At 37.7% G+C, this 14,422-nt stretch overlaps 1 protein-coding gene across 4 annotated transcripts in view; it reads left to right on the forward strand.

The window, feature by feature from the left end:
• The window catches only part of SUGCT (succinyl-CoA:glutarate-CoA transferase), a 758,031-nt gene that overhangs the window by 37,389 nt on the left and 706,220 nt on the right, over positions 1-14,422 (forward strand). For all 4 annotated transcript variants that reach the window (XM_058725465.1, XM_058725466.1, XM_058725467.1 and 1 more), the window contains exon 6: positions 8,068-8,188. In XM_058725465.1, coding sequence (XP_058581448.1) covers positions 8,068-8,188 — 121 coding nt within the window. The remainder of the gene's footprint in view (positions 1-8,067; positions 8,189-14,422) is intronic.

Genomic DNA, 14,422 nt, shown 5'->3' on the forward strand with positions numbered 1-14,422 from the left:
GAGTAAAAGTGTTTTAAAAATTTATTTCATTGGCAGTCTCTAATTTTGCTATGAATGCCATTTGGGAATTTAACTTTACTTTTATCGTAAGTAAAATATGCTTTATAATTTCTCATATGTTGTGTATAATGTTTCTCTACAGTGTGTAAGTGTTCAGTTAATACTAGCTACTATTGACTGAATCCCTACTCTGCATCAGATCTTAGGCTTGGGCACTTACAGTATATCTCCTCAAATCCTCAGAATTTTATTTGTAAATGAAGTATTAGGATCCTCATTTTCATGTGGGGGGAAATGAGCCTCATGGGGCTCAAGTGTTGCTCCAAAGATCACATAGCTAGTAAAGGGAAGAGCTGGAATTTCAACCCAGGTCACATCACTGGAGAGCTCAAGCTTTTTCTAACCCTTATTCAGATGGCTAATATATCCAGACCTAATCTGAGCATCTTTTCTTTTTTTTTTTAATTTTTTTTTTTTTCAACGTTTTTTATTTATTTTTGGGACAGAGAGAGACAGAGCATGAACGGGGGAGGGGCGGAGAGAGAGGGAGACACAGAATGGGAAACAGGCTCCAGGCTCCGAGCCATCAGCCCAGAGCCCGACGCGGGGTTCGAACTCACGGACCGCGAGATTGTGACCTGGCTGAAGTCGGACGCTTAACCGACTGCGCCACCCAGGCGCCCCTGAGCATCTTTTCTTGAGAGGCAAGATTGTGTGATGGTTTGGTGCACACCTTAGTGTTCCAGTGCTGAGATTCAATTCCTGCCTTCTCTACTTACTAGCTATGTGACTGCAGGTAGGTTACTTAAGTTTATTTTTTGATTGTTACTTAACATTTTCTTTAAATGTTTGTTTATTTAGAGAGAATGAGCAGGGGAGGGGCAGAGAGAGAGGGTAAGAGAGAGAGAATCCCAAGTAGGCTTTATGCTCAGCATGGAGCCCGACGTGGGGGCTCGATCTCACAGCCGTGAGATCATAACTTAAGCTGAAATCAAGAGTTGGAAGATTGAGCCACCCAGGCGCCCCTTAGTTAACATCTTTATGCCCTTCATTCCTTACCAGTAAAATGGGGATAATAATAGTACCTGCATCTGAAACTTGTTAGAATTGAGTTGATATGTGTAAAATATATAGAAGAGTGTTTGCCATAGTTAGTACTCATTAAGTATTAGCTATTATTGTTGTTCTTTTTTTTATTAAAAAAAAATTTTTTTTTAATGTTTATTTTTGAGACAGAGAGAGACAGAGCATGAACGGGGGAGGGGCACAGAGAGAGGGAGACACAGAATCTGAAGCAGGCTCCAGGCTCTGAGCTGTCAGCACAGAGCCCGACGCAGAGCTCGAACTCACGGACCGTGACATCATGACCTGAGCCAAAGTCGGATGCTTAACCGACTGAGACACCCAGGCGCCCCTATTATTGTTGTTCTTGATGCACATGAAATTGGATTATCATGTGAGATAGAACTTGCTTGCTGTCTTTGTTAAAGTTTAAAATCTACCCTAGTGGATGTACTTGATTAGAGAACCAAATCCCCAAATTTGTTTCATATCAAAGCATCAACTTTGACATCATTGCTCTGTTGGCTACTTTCCTTATCTATCTGGCTGATTGAAAGATAATTTCTTTTAATCATTAGGATTAGAATCAGTGACCATCCGCTTTGGATCTCATGGGTCATTCCAACAAATTTAGAATTTTTGTTTACTAGATATATTTTGAACACAAGGCGTGGTAATTGTCCTGATCTTAGTGCCTTATTTCCACATATCTTTTCTACAGTATAACTTACATTTTTTGTTTGTTTGTTTGTTTTCTTTTTTAATTGAACCTTAGTTTGATTTTTCTAAATTTTTCTCCATTGTTGTTGCCCTGCTCTATTTTTTCTGCAATGGCCTACCCTCACTTTGAACCCAATTCCCATTGTCTGCATTCTCAGACCATTCTTTTTATTTTCTCTTCAGTGGTTAGTTGATTTTATTTAATTTTGTTTTAGGCAATTGTTCTTGCCTCAATTCTTCTTTATGTCCTGTCTCTCAGTTTCATCTTTAGTGTTCATAGCTCCTGCTTCTTTGCTTCTATTTCAGGGCATTCTGATATTTTATCCTCAAAAGTCAAGGTTTCAGATTTGATTAAACCCATACTTTGCAATTTCATTAGAGCTTCTCAATGAGGCAGTATTTGGGTGGAGTTCATAACTCTTGCTACTAAGACATAAATGTACATTTGAGTATTTTGGACCTGCTTGTGTAGTTCAGACCAAAGTAAATGAATCTCCAGGACTTGCTTCTAATTCTCCTTGGATCTTGCCAGTTTTCTACTATACTGTAACAACTTTAAATAAATTTCATCATGGGCTTGATTTCTCTTCATGTCTGATTGATAACAATAAAGTACATTTCAACTCCTATTAAACTTAAATAGATTGTATGGGGACATTATTCATATCCATTGCTGGTTGTACCATTCATGTTATGTATCTTATTGCCTAGGGGAAAAATTATCTTTTGCTTAGTCTTTTTAATCTTTCTGGCATGGATTTCTCTTTTAGCTTAAGAGTAGTAAAACAACCTCTGTATACAGACCGTGGTGGCTATGATTGCTAACATAATGAGTTTAGTTTATAGAAATAGTTCCAAAGTAGCTTACAAACCAATCAGCTGGATACACGAGAGCTCCAAAAAATATGACTCCTTTGTACAAGGCTAACCAAAAACAGCTTGTGCAAAAAACAAAACTCTGCTTTGAAAATCTATGTAGAGCCTGGTATTTTCATGGCAATATGATTTGATAACTTTCTAATATGTCATTTATATTTCAAATAATTCTCTATGTTAGTCAATAGTCACAATATCCAGGGGCGCCTGGGTGGCGCAGTCGGTTGGGCGTCCGACTTCAGCCAGGTCACGATCTCGCGGTCCGTGAGTTCGAGCCCCGCGTCAGGCTCTGGGCTGATGGCTCAGAGCCTGGAGCCTGTTTCCGATTCTGTGTCTCCCTCTCTCTCTGCCCCTCCCCCATTCATGCTATGTCTCTCTCTGTCCCAAAAATAAATAAAAAACGTTGAAAAAAAAAATTAAAAAAAAAAAAAATAGTCACAATATCCATATTGTGTGCACATATTATGGTCCATAGAGCAATGTCATGGATTTTATTTTCTTCCAACATTTTATTATGAAAAATTCAAACGTACAGAAAAGTTGAAAGAATAGTATAATGAACTTTCAATAACCCTATCCTACATGTAATAATTTTAATATTTTGCTATATTTGCATATTTACATATGTATACCTATCTGTGTGTGTGTGTGTGTGTGTGTGTGTGTGTGTGTGTGTGTTTGAACTATTTTAAAGTGGGAGATATCATGAAACTTTGCACTTAAATCTTTTAGAATACATTTCTTACCAGTAAGCACATTATTTGATACAACATTTAAAAAATTACTGTACTGGGGCGCCTGGGTGGCTCAGTTGGTTAAGTGACTGACTTCGGCCCAGGTCATGACCTCGCAGTTTGTGAGTTCGAACCCCGCATCAGGCTCTGTGCTGACAGCTCAGAGCCTGGAGCCTACTTCAGATTCTATGTCTCCCCCTCTCTCTACCCCTCCCCTGCTCACGCTCTGTGTCTCTCTGTCTCTCAATAATAAATATTGAAAAATTAAAAAAAAAATTACTGTACTATTTCTGATCTCTAGTCTGTTCTTAAATTACATCTAATAAAGATAACTCAGAATTAGATACTCTATATTTCAAATGAATTTTAGTTCTTATTTACTCTGTGACTAGAGGGAAGAATTTTTTTTATCTCCTTTCAGAAAGAAAAAAGATAGTAGGTTCTCTAAGTCATTCAAAATTGTGCTTGCTTTTTATTCTGGGCCAGATTCTAGAATAGATTTTTTCAATGATTTGTAAGCACTTAGATGAGGAAGAGGATATAATACCAGTAAAACTGGGAACTAGTCTTCTTCTCTCCCTTTATTTCCTGGTAGATCATTGTATCAGGGAAATGCAGTAAACATTTGGTCTCTACTGAGGTAACTATCACATATAATACTTGTAGTTAGTGTGGAGATCAATTTCTCATGGCTCCGAGTTTTGCACTATTTTCTTAGAATACTTCTGAATGATTAGCTAAAGCTGTAGGGAATAGATATAATCTTGAAATGGGTGAATATCCTAAAACAGAGAGGGAGAGAGAATATGGTCAATGACAGACCAGCTTGGAATCAATATCTAGTAAGTGGCTAGTACATATCTAAAATAAATATTTGTAAAATGGAGAAAGGAATAATTTCTGCCCTATAAACTTTTTTTGGGTATTTCTTAATAAATAAATATCAAAATGCATACATGTTGATTTCTTGGGTAATCATAAAAAAACTACTGTGCATCTTTATTAGTAGAAATATTTAGCTCTTAAACTCAACTTTTCTGTATTTTTCTTGTAATGTTGTAGAGCCAGACTACATGGTACTCTGAGCACAGCTCTTTTTAGTTACCATTTTTTTTTCATGTTACCCAAGAAATAATACAAGTTCATGCAAAGACATTAATATTTTAGTATATCATATCCAATCTCTTTATGTCCTTGTATACTTATTTTTCCCGAAAACGTGAGATAATACCATGTATATTGTTTTTTTATCTGCTTTTTTTGGCTACTTGAAATATTTTTATACTTTTATATTAATATAAATTACTCATTATATTTATTTCCTTCTGTTATTGAAATAGTGCATTTGTTTGTGGTTCATCTATATACTTTATGTAGATTGAGATGTGACTTAGGATTCCTTAGAAGTCTAAAAATACAAATACCTTACATAGTTAAAAAATTTTTTGTTGTGGTAAAATATATAGAGCATAAAAATTTCCATTTTAACCATTTTTAAGTACACAGTTCAGTGGCATTAATATATTCCTAATACTGTACAATCAGCACTGCTATTTTTTTTAAATGTTTTATTTATTTGAGACAAAGAGATAGAGAGTGAGCAGGGGAGGGGCAGAGAGAGTGAGGGAGACAGAGAATCCCAAGCAGGCTCTGCAACTGTCAGTACAGAGCCCGATGTAGGGCTTGAACTCACGAACCATGAGATTATGATCTGACCGGAAACCCAAGAGTTGGACGCTTAACTGACTGAGCCACCCAGGTGGCCCACTACTATCTATTTCTAAAATGTTGCATCACCCCAGACAGAAACTGTATCCATTAAGCAATAATTCCACTTCCCACTCACTCCAGCCCCTGATAATCTCTCATCTACTTTGTGTCTCTATGGGTTTGCCTATTGTGAGTATTTTATATAAGTGAAATTATACAATATTTGTATTTTTGTGTCTGATTACTGTCATTTAGCATAATATTAAAAAAAATTTTTTTTAAACGTTTATTCGCCCCTGAGACAGAGAGAGACAGAGGATGAATGGGGGAGGGTCAGAGAGAGAGGGAGACACAGAATCTGAAACAGGCTCCAGGCTCTGAGCTGTCAGCACAGAGCCCAATGTGGGGCTTGAACTCACGGACCGCGAGATAATGACCTGAGCCGAAGTCAGACGCCCTTCCGACTGAGCCACCCAGGAGCCCATTTAGTATAATATTTTAAAGGTTTGTGTATGTTCTAGCATGTATCAGAACTTCATTCTCTTTTTACAACTGAGTAATATTCCACTTTATGGATGGATACGTTTGTCTGCTGATGGACACTTGGATTATTTCCACCTTTTGGCTATTGCAAATAATACTGCTGCCTTGAACATTGGCATACAAGTATCTGTTCGGGTCCCTGATTTTAGTTCTTTTGAGTATATACCTGGGAGAGGCATTGCTGGGTCATATGGTAATTCTATGTTTAACTTCTTGGGGAACCCACACAGAGTTTTAAAAAATTAAATAATTCATTAAATGTCATTTGCATAAGGTGCTATATAGTGCGCCATGCAGAATATATGCAGCAAGAGATGACCAGTGTAGAAGTCTAGATGTGTTTGATGTAGTTTGTTTTCTTTACAGCCCACAGGAGTGCCTTGTCAATAGTAAATAGAGGCTCAGAAGAATTTGTGGAATAAATTAAAGTGTACCATTTTGTTTTATTTAAAATAAACACTTGGCCTTCCTCCAAATCCCTAAGCAAGCAGTACTTGGTAGAATCATTAACAATAAATAAGTAAATGCATTTTTATTGGGACTCTCCCTGTATGGAGTTGCTTACAAACAGCTCAAATGTTAATTGGTACCTGAAATTTGGAAAGACACCTATATGGCTTGAGATTTGGAGTGCATACTTCAACCTTTCTATCTCTGTCCTATGTCTTAATATATTTATCATTTCTCTCTAGAGAAGTGTTTACCTGGCTCCTGGTGCCACTGTTTCAGGAGCTCTGGAGGATGACAGCTTATTTCCTTGAGATGTTTCCTGAGATCCCCTCCCTCCAAATTTTGTTAAATCTGACAATTCCATATATATATTCCAAACTCAGTGACACAGTAACATATAGGCATTCAGTTTATTTACATGTTTCCATCTAAAGTTGATGCTAATTCAGTCTTTTTAATCTAGAGCAGAGGTTTGTAGATAATGTGGGTCATATCAGGTTTGTTTCTGTATGGTCCTTGGACTAAGAATCGATTTTACATTTTTAAAGATTGCTGAAGGAAAATAAAGAAGAGTATCTGACAGGGAATGTATGTGGCCTTCAAAGGCTGAAATATTTACTATTTGACCTTTTATGGAAAAAGTTTGCCCATCTTTTATCTAGAGTCTTACTCTATTACATTAGTTTGTATGCGTGGATATATTTAAGTCTATGTCACCATGGCAATTAAAAAAATTGTTGAATAGGGGCGCCTGGGTGGCGCAGTCGGTTAAGCGTCCGACTTCAGCCAGGTCACGATCTCGCGGTCCGTGAGTTCGAGCCCCGCGTCAGGCTCTGGGCTGATGGCTCGGAGCCTGGAGCCTGTTTCCGATTCTGTGTCTCCCTCTCTCTCTGCCCCTCCCCCGTTCATGCTCTGTCTCTCTCTGTCCCAAAAATAAATAAAAAAATGTTGAAAAAAAAATTAAAAAAAAAATTGTTGAATAGTTATTAGGCACTTGAATATGTTCAAGAATTACTGTAATGGGGGCACCTGGCTGGTGGAGCATGTGATTCTTGATCTTGGGATTGTAGGTTCGAGCCCCACGTTGGGTGTAGAGATTACTTAAAAATAAATTCTTTAAAAAAAAAGGATTACTGTAATGAATTTCTCTGGGTGAAATAGTATAATTTTTGGATGACTTTAAAACATACCTTAAAAGATGTGTAGTCACAATTGAAATTTTGAAAATTTAAGGTTAAGGTTTACAGTGGTTCATTGTCCTCTAATTCGGGTTGCAGTGATCTGGGAATCAAAATCTGGGTCTTGTTTCTGACTTACTGCTTCACTGAGCTATGTATGGTTTAATATGCATATTTATATATATTATATATATGTATATATGTATATATATTATATTAATATGAATATATATATTTAAATGATTCATTAAATACATTTAGAACTCTTTGGAAAGGAAGCATCTGAAAAGTATGAAGACATTTCTGAATCATGTTTACATGTATTAAACACCTATATGTTCAGGTTGTAATGAGGAACAAACATTACATAGTGACCATGATGAAGAGCAAAAAACATCATATTTAGTTTTTTATAAAGGGTTTAGAAGATGTTTTTCATATATTTTTATACATATATTTTACCTTTCCTACTGAAACTTCTGAGAATATGTTGGGACCATGTAACCTAGATATTTCTTACATTTAACATAAGCAGAATCCACTTAACACCACAGTAGTTACCGAATATTTTAATGGCCATTGTTTTATTGGCAGTAATATCTCAAGTAGTTGACCAGAGCCTTTGTGTTTATTTAATTCTACTTTGTAATTCTACTTTTCTTGTTGTTTTTCTGGACTATTACAAAGTGAAGATCAACTGTGTTTACTGAAATTAGAATTGTGTCATGTGGGGGCTTGTTGAAAGTCTGGAAGGTCCCTGAAGAAGTCTGACTCATCTTCACCTCTTTCCTCAGCTTGCAGCTGTTTGTGATGTGTTTGTGGAAAACTATGTCCCTGGCAAACTGTCTGAAATGGGCCTAGGATATGAAGATATAGACAAGATTGCTCCTCACATCATCTATTGTTCCATCACAGGTATCTGTACCCCACACCCTCCCCAGTGAGTAGACTTTTCAGTTATTGGGTTTCTTTATGTACGTAAGAAACCTCTTGCTAGTGTTGGCTTTCCTGAAGTGATTCCGTTCTCCCTTGCCCTCACCCCCAACTCATTGTTAAAGAACATTAACCTAAATGAAGATTTTCATGCTTTGATTGGCTGTTTGTATTTCTTCTTGTATTGTATGTCTGTAGTTTTTTGCCCATTTTTCTACTGATATTCTACAAACATTTACGAAGTACTGTTATTAATTAATACATAGAAATATAGGTGAAATATTAGTTGGCTTTAAGATAGCACAGGGTCTCGGGGTGCCTGGGTGGCTCAGTTGGTTGAGTGTCTGACTTCAGCTCAGGTCATGATCTCACACTCTGTGTTAGAGCCCCGTGTCGGGCTGTGTGCTGACAGCTCAGAGCCTGGAGCCTGCTTCAGATTCTGTCTCCCCCTCCCCTGTTCATGCTCTGTCTCTCTCTGTCTCAAAATAAAAATAAAAACATTAAAAAAAAAGATAGTACAGGATCCCAACATATCCCTTTAATATATTCAAAAGCGTTAAGCCAGGTGAAGGAAAAGAGTGCTTTATATATAGTCTTCCAGATTGTTGAGCCGGTGAACATTGTGTGTGTGTGTGTGTGTGTGTGTGTGTGTGTGCACGTGTGTGTGCGTGTGTGTCTTTAGGTCCAAAAGAAAAAAGTCATTATATTAGTTAAGTTTTCTATTTTATAAGCAATTGTGTATTAATTAGGGATGCAATATAGAGAGGTGGCTCTGAAAATTCCAAGTTACATTGATAGTTTTTGTCAGAAAACTTTCTTAATATTTTCAGTCTTTATTCATTCATCTTCTAAATATTTACTGCAGGCCTATGATCTGCCAGGCAGTATTCTAAGGTCCTGGGATGTAGCACTGAATAACACATATTTATACTTTCATTGAGGTTTGCATTATAGGTTAGGGAGATAGATAGTAAATACAGAAACAAAAACATTCTTTTGTTTTTGTCTTTTATAATTGAACCCAGTAGTGATAAGGGCAAAAGAGAAATAAAGTACGGCGAGGGGGATGAGGTAAGGAGGAGCTATTTTATGCTTGGAAGTAAGAGAAGTTTCCCTTGATAAGGTGACATTTGAGCAGAGACCTGGATGAAGTAAAGGAGTGAATCATGTAGATATTGGCAAAGATGGTTTCAGGAAAGAAAAACAGCAAGTGCAGGGGCACCTGGTTGGCTCAGTGGGTTGAGCGACCGACTTTGGCTCAGGTCATGATCTCACAGTTTGTGAGCTGTGCTGACAGCTCAGAGCCCGGAGCCTGCTTCAGATTCTGCGTCTCCCTCTCTCTCTCTGCCCCTCTCCCACTCATGCTCTGTCTCTCTCTGTCTCAGAAATAAATAAACATAAAAAAAATAAAAATAAAACAGCAAGTGCAAAGGACCTGAGGCAGGAATGTGCTGGGCATGTTTGAGGACCAGCAAGGCAGAGTGAGCCAAGAGGAATGTAATAGGAAGAAAATCAGGGAGATGTTGGTTAGCACGATCATGAAGAGTTCAGGGTGACTCTTACTGAAGGAGTTTGACTTTTATTTTGAATAAGTGAATAAGCCAATGGAGTGTTTTGAGCAGAAGAATGATATGATGTGACATTTTTTTTTTTTAAAGGATGAGTTTAGCTACCGTGTTGAGAAAAAGATTGTAGAAGACAAGGGTAGAAGTGGAAGAACAATTGTGAAGCTATTGAACTAGTCCAGGCTAGAGATGTTGGTGGCCTGAATTAGAGTAGTCATGGTAGAGGTAGTTGAAGAGTGATAGGATTAAAGATATCTGTTAGTCATAAAGTAATAACCAAAATACTTTTGTTTCTATGCATTCGGGTTACTTGGGATACAATAATACTTTGACTATGACATATTGCTTTAGTAAAAATAGTGCTTTTCATGGTATAGTTTTGTGGTGCTATTTTCATATAAATTAGGCTATAACTGCAATGTTTGACATATTAGAGAGGATGAAGGGCCCAATGATCATTAACTTCTCTACTGAATCAGCATGAGAGACAGAGTCTGTACACAGTAGATGACTCTTTGCCTCTAGATCTGAGTCTTTCTTAGATGTGCTATTTTATAGACCTGTAATCACACTTTTGTTTTTGTATCTGTATGACAATATTTATATGTGTCCGAGAGAGGGAAAGATTTTTCCCTAAAATATCACAGTCCAATGGAAATGTTGAAGTCTGAATTATTAAAATAGGTAAAATATTATCTTCTGAATTATCCTGTTATCATAAAAATGCTATGTAATTGGCAAATGCAAAATCTCATATGACAGTAAGTCTTTATTTCTCATTCTCATCAATTTGGGTTGGCTGCGATTTGGCTGATCTATGACTGGTTAGATTGGGCTCCAAGTTTTATGTTGGGGACCTGGCCTGTTCTCCATGTCTCTTATACTCCTTGGATCAGTGGCTACCAAATGCATCTTCTCATAGTGAAAGGCAAGCGTACAGAGAACAAGCCCAACTTCACAAGCACATTTAAAGCATGTGCTCGCATCTGATTTGCTTACTTTACTTTGGTCAAGGAAAGTCATATGGCCAAAGGCCACTACCAATGTGTGATCGAAATATATTCTACTCTACGTGGCAGGAACTACAGAGTCACATGGCAAAGTGTGGATTTCAAGAGGGGTAAAGTTTGGGAATAATAATGTATTTTATCATATCCCCCAGCCTAATAAAATGCTAATAATCCACATGGGGAGCCTCACAGTTCTCAAAGTTCCACATACTATAACTAAATGTTTAGAGCCAAGAGTTCTTCTGGGCCTTGGCTTGTGATTAGAGAATCTCTGTGTTTTCTTCCAGTTCTCAGATCCCGTATTAACATTTTGGTGTGGCAAAGGGCCTTGGAGATAGACTATATAATTCAGAAATTCTCAGCTATGGGGAGAATGGGGATTTCATATTCTTTTCAGTGTTACAGATGGGGAAATAAAGAAGTGATGGGGAAAAGCATTTGTAGTCTGGAAAAATACCTTCCATAATTCTGTAATCCTTTACATCCCCATCTCCTGCCAATCATTAGAATAACATCCATACAGTGCATTCTCCTTTATTTCCTGATAAGGAAACAGGTCCAGAACATCTAAGGGACCTCTGGTCATACAGATATTTAATGGCATATGGGTTTAAAACTCAGGCCTCTTGACTAAATATTAAGTGCCCTATGCTTTCCAAACTTAGACATATATCATTGTTAAGTAATGACACGGACTTTGCGACCATAAGACACCGAACAGCTTGACTTGAGAATAACATATACTTGCTCTTCTCTTTCATTTGTTGTTAATCATATTTTCAGTGGTGGAAGTCATGAACAAGTTTGCTCATCAGGGAGTTTAAATTTCAACAGATTCTTTTGGAAGCAAAGGTCATTTATGAGTCATGAATTTGTGTATATAAAGTAAGGGCCATCTCTTTTTTAAAAGTTTGATATTCTTGGTAATCAGTGTTTGTTTTTGATATTTTTTAATAAGACTGATTAGATCAGTCTAAAGTTGCACATGTTATGATTGGGATCCTAGACTTTCCTGATGTTTCCCAGTGGCATTGCTGTTCGGTCAGTGCTGTCCAAGCCCAAATAGTCTGTTCTCACTCACATGTTGGCCTTATTGCTGATGAGAGTAATCTTAGAATGGTTGAGAGATTTACTTTAATGCACTCTGACAGTTGTGTGGTTGAGATTGCCTCAGTATGTGAAATCTGGTCTGCAGGACAAAAATGCTAGACTGATCACAGGGGAGGAAGGACCAGATTATTTTTGTTAGCGAGGTCCTCTTATCATCTCAGAGTGTGAACATTAGGGGGCAGTGTTTAAAAAGCTATAAGCCACTAGGAATTACTTAAAAAAAAAAATTTTTTTTTTAATCTTTATTTTTGAGAGAGAGAGAGAGAGACAGAGAGAGAGAGAGAGACAGAGAGACAGAGTGCAAGTGGGGGAGGGGCAGGGACAGAAGGAAGCACAGAATCCGAAACAGGCTTCAGGCTCTGAGCTGTCAGCACAAAGCCCGACGCGGGGCTGAAACTCACGCACTGCAAGATCTTGACCTGAGCCAAAATCGAACACTTAACCACCTGAGCCACCCAGGTGCCCCAGGAATTACTTTTTGAGAAAACTAGTGTTTCCTTTGTACCAGTGGGTAGAGAAAAATCTCTTAAAGTACATTATTTATATTTTTAAAGTTTTTTGTTTTAAGTGACCATTCTCTACTTCTGTATACTTGTAGAAGTATAATACTTCCCTTAACACTTTAATTTTAATGTTTTTTTTTAATTTGTTTTTGAAGGAGAGAGGGAGACAGAGCATGAGCGGGGGAGGAACAGAGAGAGAGGGAGACACAGAATCCAAAGCAGGCTCCAGGCTCTGAGCTGTCAGCACAGAGCCTGATGTGGGGCTCAAACCCACAAACTGTGAGATCATGACCTGAGCCGAAGTCGGACACTTAACCGGCTGAGCCACCCAGACGCCCCATTAACACTTTAATTTTAGGTTGTATCTGTTTTCCTTTGCATCTTCTGAGCGTGTTATTAATTATAAACATTTAGTATTAAAAATCCTCTCTACCACATTTTATTTTATTTTATTTTATTTATTTATTTTTTCAGAGCTAGGATTTATTTTATTTATTTTTAATTTTTTTAAATGTTTTATTTATTATTGAGGGAGAGAGTATGAGCTGGGGAGGGGCAGAGAGAGAGGGAGACACAGAAGCCGAAGCAGGTTCCAGGCTCTGAGCTGTCAGTTGAAGCCCAATGCGGGGCTCAAACTCGTGAACTGTGAGATCCTGACCTGAGCCGAAGTCAGACTCTTACCTGACTGAACCACCCAGGCACCCCTGTTTTATTTTATTTTTTAATTTTATTTATTTTTTAAATTTACATTCAAGTTAGTTAGCATATGGTGCAACAAAGATTTCAAGAGTAGATTTCTTAATGTGCCTTACTCATTTAGCCCATCTCCCCCTTCCCACAACCCCTCTAGTAACCCTCTGTTTATTCTCTATATTTAAGAGTCTCTTATGTTTTGTCCCCCTCCCTGTTTTTTTAAATTATTTTTGCTTCCCTTCCCTTATGTTTATCTGTTTTGTCTCTTAAAGTCCTCATATGAGTGAAGTCATATGATATTTGTCTTTCTCTGACTAATTTCGCTTAGCATAATACCCTCTTGTTCCATCCATGTAGTTGCAAGTGGCAAGATTTCATTCTTTTTGATTGCTGAATAATACTCCATTGTATATATATACCACATCTTCTTTATCCATTTATCTATCGATGGCCATTTGGGTTCTTTCCATACTTTGGCTATGGTTGATAGTGCTGCTACAAATATTGGGGTGCATGTGTCCCTTTGAAACAGCATACCTGTATCCCTTGGATAAATACCTAGTAGTGCAATTGCTGGGTCATAGGGTAGTTCTATTTTTAGTTTTTTGAGGAACCTCCATACTGTTTTCCAGAGTGGCTGCACCCCCTTGCAGTCCCACCAACAATGCAAGAGATCCTCTTTCTCTGCATCCTCACCAACATCTGTTGTTGCCTGAGTTGTTAATGTTGGCCATTCTGACAGGTGTGAAGTGGTATCTCATTGTGGTTTCGATTTGTATTTCCCTGATGATGAGTGATCTGGAGCATTTTTTCATGTGTTGGTTGGCCATCTGGATGTCTTCTTTGGAGAAGTGTCTATTCATGTCTTTTGCCCATTTCTTCACTGGCTTATTTGTTTTTTGGGTGTTGAGTTTGATAAATTCTTTATAGATTTTGGATACTAACCCTTTATCTGATGTGTCATTTGCAAATATCTTCTTCCATTCTGTCAGTTGCCTTTTAGTTTTGTTGATTTTTTCCTTCGCTGTGCAGTAGCTTTTAATTTTGATGAGGTCCCAATAGTTCATTTTTGCTTTTGTTTCCCTTGCCTCCAGAGATGTGTTGAGTAAGAAGTTGCTGTGGCCAAAGTCAAAGAGGTTTTTGCCTGCTTTCTCCTCGAGGATTTTGATGGCTTCCTGTCTTACATTGAGGTCTTTCATCCATTTGGAGCTTATTTTTGTATATGATGCAAGAAAGTGGTCCAGGTTGATTTTTCTGTATGTCGGTGTCCAGTTTTCCCAGTACCACTTGCTGAAGAGACTGTCTTCATTCCATTGGATATTCTTTCCTGCTTTG

The sequence above is a fragment of the Neofelis nebulosa genome, chromosome 4, assembly GCF_028018385.1.
Source record: "Neofelis nebulosa isolate mNeoNeb1 chromosome 4, mNeoNeb1.pri, whole genome shotgun sequence".
Lineage (NCBI taxonomy): Eukaryota > Metazoa > Chordata > Mammalia > Carnivora > Felidae > Neofelis > Neofelis nebulosa.